Raw genomic sequence first — 3,078 nt, 5'->3', positions numbered from 1 at the left:
TATTTTAATTGCTGTACTGTGCCTTTGAAAGGGGCAGAAAAATATATTTCATTCTCTTCTCTTAATTTCTTAGGAGGTACCTGACCTCGAATTCAGGGTTTCCTATTTCATCTCCTAACAGACCCGAAGCTAAAAGGTCAAGCATATATGTTGCTTCCAATGTTTGCAGCAAAGTCAGTTGCATAACATTGTGTAGTGTAATATAAATTTCATTTTGATGACAATCAAATATTTATATCTCTATATGCATAAAACAAGTATCCAATATGTTTCTATCTAGTGTTCGATTGTGTTCAAATCAAACGACAATTGCGTATACGTCACTCAAGTCCAATATTTGAACATAAACATTTTTTAATCACAATAAATAAACAAAATAAATTAAGCAACATTTGATTGTATACGCAGAAACAAAAGCAGCAACAAAATATTCTGCTACCAAAAAAAAGAATTCATGTCTATAACGTGGTTGGTCCGCTATGTACGTAGTCCATCTTTTGTACTTGAACAAAAGAGAATGCAGTGATGTGGTGATGCCTGAGATTTTGTAGTTTAAAATTTATATATTATAAACAAATTATGCACATAATAAATTTGAATTATCCAATAATTGATCTATATACTTCATCATATAGTAACTAAGGTTTCATTGATTAAGATTGGGTTAGTGATAAAAATGGTAAGTTCAACTCCCGTACAAATACTTTGAAAGATATAAGATTGGTTTGATGAATTTAATAAAAAGAATAGAAAAAGTTGTAGATTCAACTTCTTTCACTAATAAATACTAACACTAACAAATACTAACAGTTAACATTACCAATAAAAAAAAGTTTCTGTCAATTTTTTAAAGTTAATCCTTCTACTAAAATTTATTATTTGTTAGATTTATCATGTTACTGTTATTTCTTCCTATGAAAATAAACTTGATTAGAGATAAAATTGATCATCAATGAACAAGCTTAAGCTACGGAGAAAGATAAGAAGAACCCAATTAATAAAGCCAAGAGCTATGAGTGATCAACAAAATTAACCAAATGAATTTAATTCTAACTTCACAAGGTTAAGCAAATCTACAAAAAGACTAAAGTCATTATAAACTGGACTAATTAATCAACCTGAACAGTTCTAATGGGATGCACTGGTAACCCAAAATTGTTACATGCGGGACCTGATCTTACACTGCTGAAGTTCAAACGCTTCACTCTACCATTACCTTTAGCTAGAACTACATCACTTTCATGTTCCTGAGAAAACTCATCAGCAACAACAGTGCTATTGCTATTCACCTTCTCTTGTTCTACATCATCAAACTTATCATCACTAGTATTAACAACATGAGGGTGATCATGAGTAACGTTATTAATACAAACCTCTTCATGTGGACTAGTTGGAGCTGTTTCTTCAAAGTACTCGTCACAGTCATCAAAGGAAACGTTAACAAGGTGCAATGTGAGTCGACCGTTGGCTCTGTGTGCACGAAAGTACTCATGGTGCTTCACCTTCTTCCCCTTCAGAATCAACCTTCCCTCGCTTGTGTAGTACCTTTTCAACTCCCACGGCAAGGATATTGGAGGAGGGAACTCTTTATTCTCTTTCTTTCTGGTGTTGTTCATGGGGTAGGCCCCATTTCCTAATCTGTTGGATTTGTATGTCTCGTGGTTATCTACAACATGGTCTGTGTTTTGGAGGTCCATGCTGCTCTCAGTGCCAATATAGTCGTCAGTCTTTGGAGGGATTGTGAGGCTGCTCAAGACCATGATGGGTTGTGAAGGTGAAGAAAATGGAGACAGAACTTTGATACCCTTTGGCTTTACTAGTAAGAAGAACAAAGTTTTCAAAATTAAGAGAGGTATGAGGTCCTTGAGAAAACTGAGTGTGAAAAGTTTTCAAAATTATAAAATAGAGAATGGGGAGGGAGTGTAAAATTGAATAATGGAGCAGTGAATAAGGTAGAAGTTAAAGTTGCTAGGTTTCTGTGAAGGGTTAAAGCGTTGAAAATATTCAACGGAGACAGATATTAAAAGTGACGTCAAGGTTGAGTTTCAAGTGGTTTCTTCTGCTGTCATTGAGTAGCAGAATCTGAGTCATTCCAGTGGCCTCTGAAAATTCCGAATTCCCATATCAGAAGACACATTAAAGGACAAACCGAAGAGCGTGCACATCCCATTTCAAGTTCAAATGCGAAGAATGGAATAATAAAATAGTCACGTATGAGTTTATATTAGCTTAACACAAACAATTTGTTAGGAAATGTTAATAGTCTTTCTACAACATATATAGCAATGTTAATCTGATAAATGTTGTACTAGCTAGTACTTAGATCCTTTACTCATAAAAAACTTCAGTTAGCAAGATACATAGATACACATACATAGAATATTTTATATACAAGTAACACTATAGGCAAACAGCTAAGAGACCCTATTAAACCAGGTGTTGATTTATGCATTGGCCAACAATTACAGAGTTTCATGAAATAGCGTTGTTCATCTGGCAATGATAGATATCCTTAGAATAATATCCTTGTTGATTCCTTTATTAGTCACTATCTACCAATCTATCTATATCAAGTATAACTAAATTTTCTTGGAACATTGGTGCAATGAGAAGTTAACAATATTAAAATTTGATTAGTAATAAAAAGAGTGAAAAAGGGAAAAAAGTTTACGCGCCAAAAGGGTTCACTTCTAAGCCAAGAGAGCTGGCATTGATGGTTGCAAATATGATGATTATGCCCTAATTTTTGTATCATAAAATCCGAAAGTGAATTGAAATTCAAAATTCAAACTTCCCAGAAAATATTTAGGAAATAAAAAACACAATTGACACAAAAGATCATTCTCTCATTTATCGTGAAACTATGCTTCGTAAACTTTTGTCTTATGCAACACGAGAAAGTAAGAGAGATACGAAACCAGCCACTAACCCATCAGAAAGGAACAGAAAAACGGATACAATGAAAACTAATTGTGAAGAGAAGAATTGAGTTTATGAAAATTACGAATATACAAAAGACTAAACCAAATCATATGAAAAGGAAATTACCTGAAACCTGTAATGTAAAAGGAAGTTCGG

The 3,078-nt window shown here is 33.5% G+C and overlaps 1 protein-coding gene across 1 annotated transcript; it reads right to left on the bottom strand.

Moving 5' to 3' along the window:
• Positions 1 to 1,109: 1,109 nt before the first annotated feature.
• On the bottom strand, positions 1,110 to 1,964 carry LOC124823311 (uncharacterized). The gene has a single exon (XM_047295499.2). The coding sequence runs from the start codon at positions 1,758 to 1,760 to the stop codon at positions 1,110 to 1,112; it is 651 nt and encodes a 216-aa protein (XP_047151455.1). The 5' UTR covers positions 1,761 to 1,964.
• Positions 1,965 to 3,078: the final 1,114 nt, after the last annotated feature.

Source organism: Vigna umbellata, chromosome 1 (assembly GCF_029865625.1).
Source record: "Vigna umbellata cultivar VRB3 chromosome 1, Vumbellata_1.0, whole genome shotgun sequence".
In the NCBI taxonomy this organism is placed as follows: Eukaryota; Viridiplantae; Streptophyta; class Magnoliopsida; order Fabales; family Fabaceae; genus Vigna; species Vigna umbellata.
Note: the sequence above shows the minus strand (reverse complement) of the source record. Positions and strands in the feature narration are given on the sequence as shown.

Bases quoted from the DNA above. Each gene is read 5' to 3' on its own strand.
- LOC124823311 (XM_047295499.2), bottom strand. From the start codon at position 1,760: ATGGTCTTGAGCAGCCTCACAATCCCTCCAAAGACTGACGACTATATT.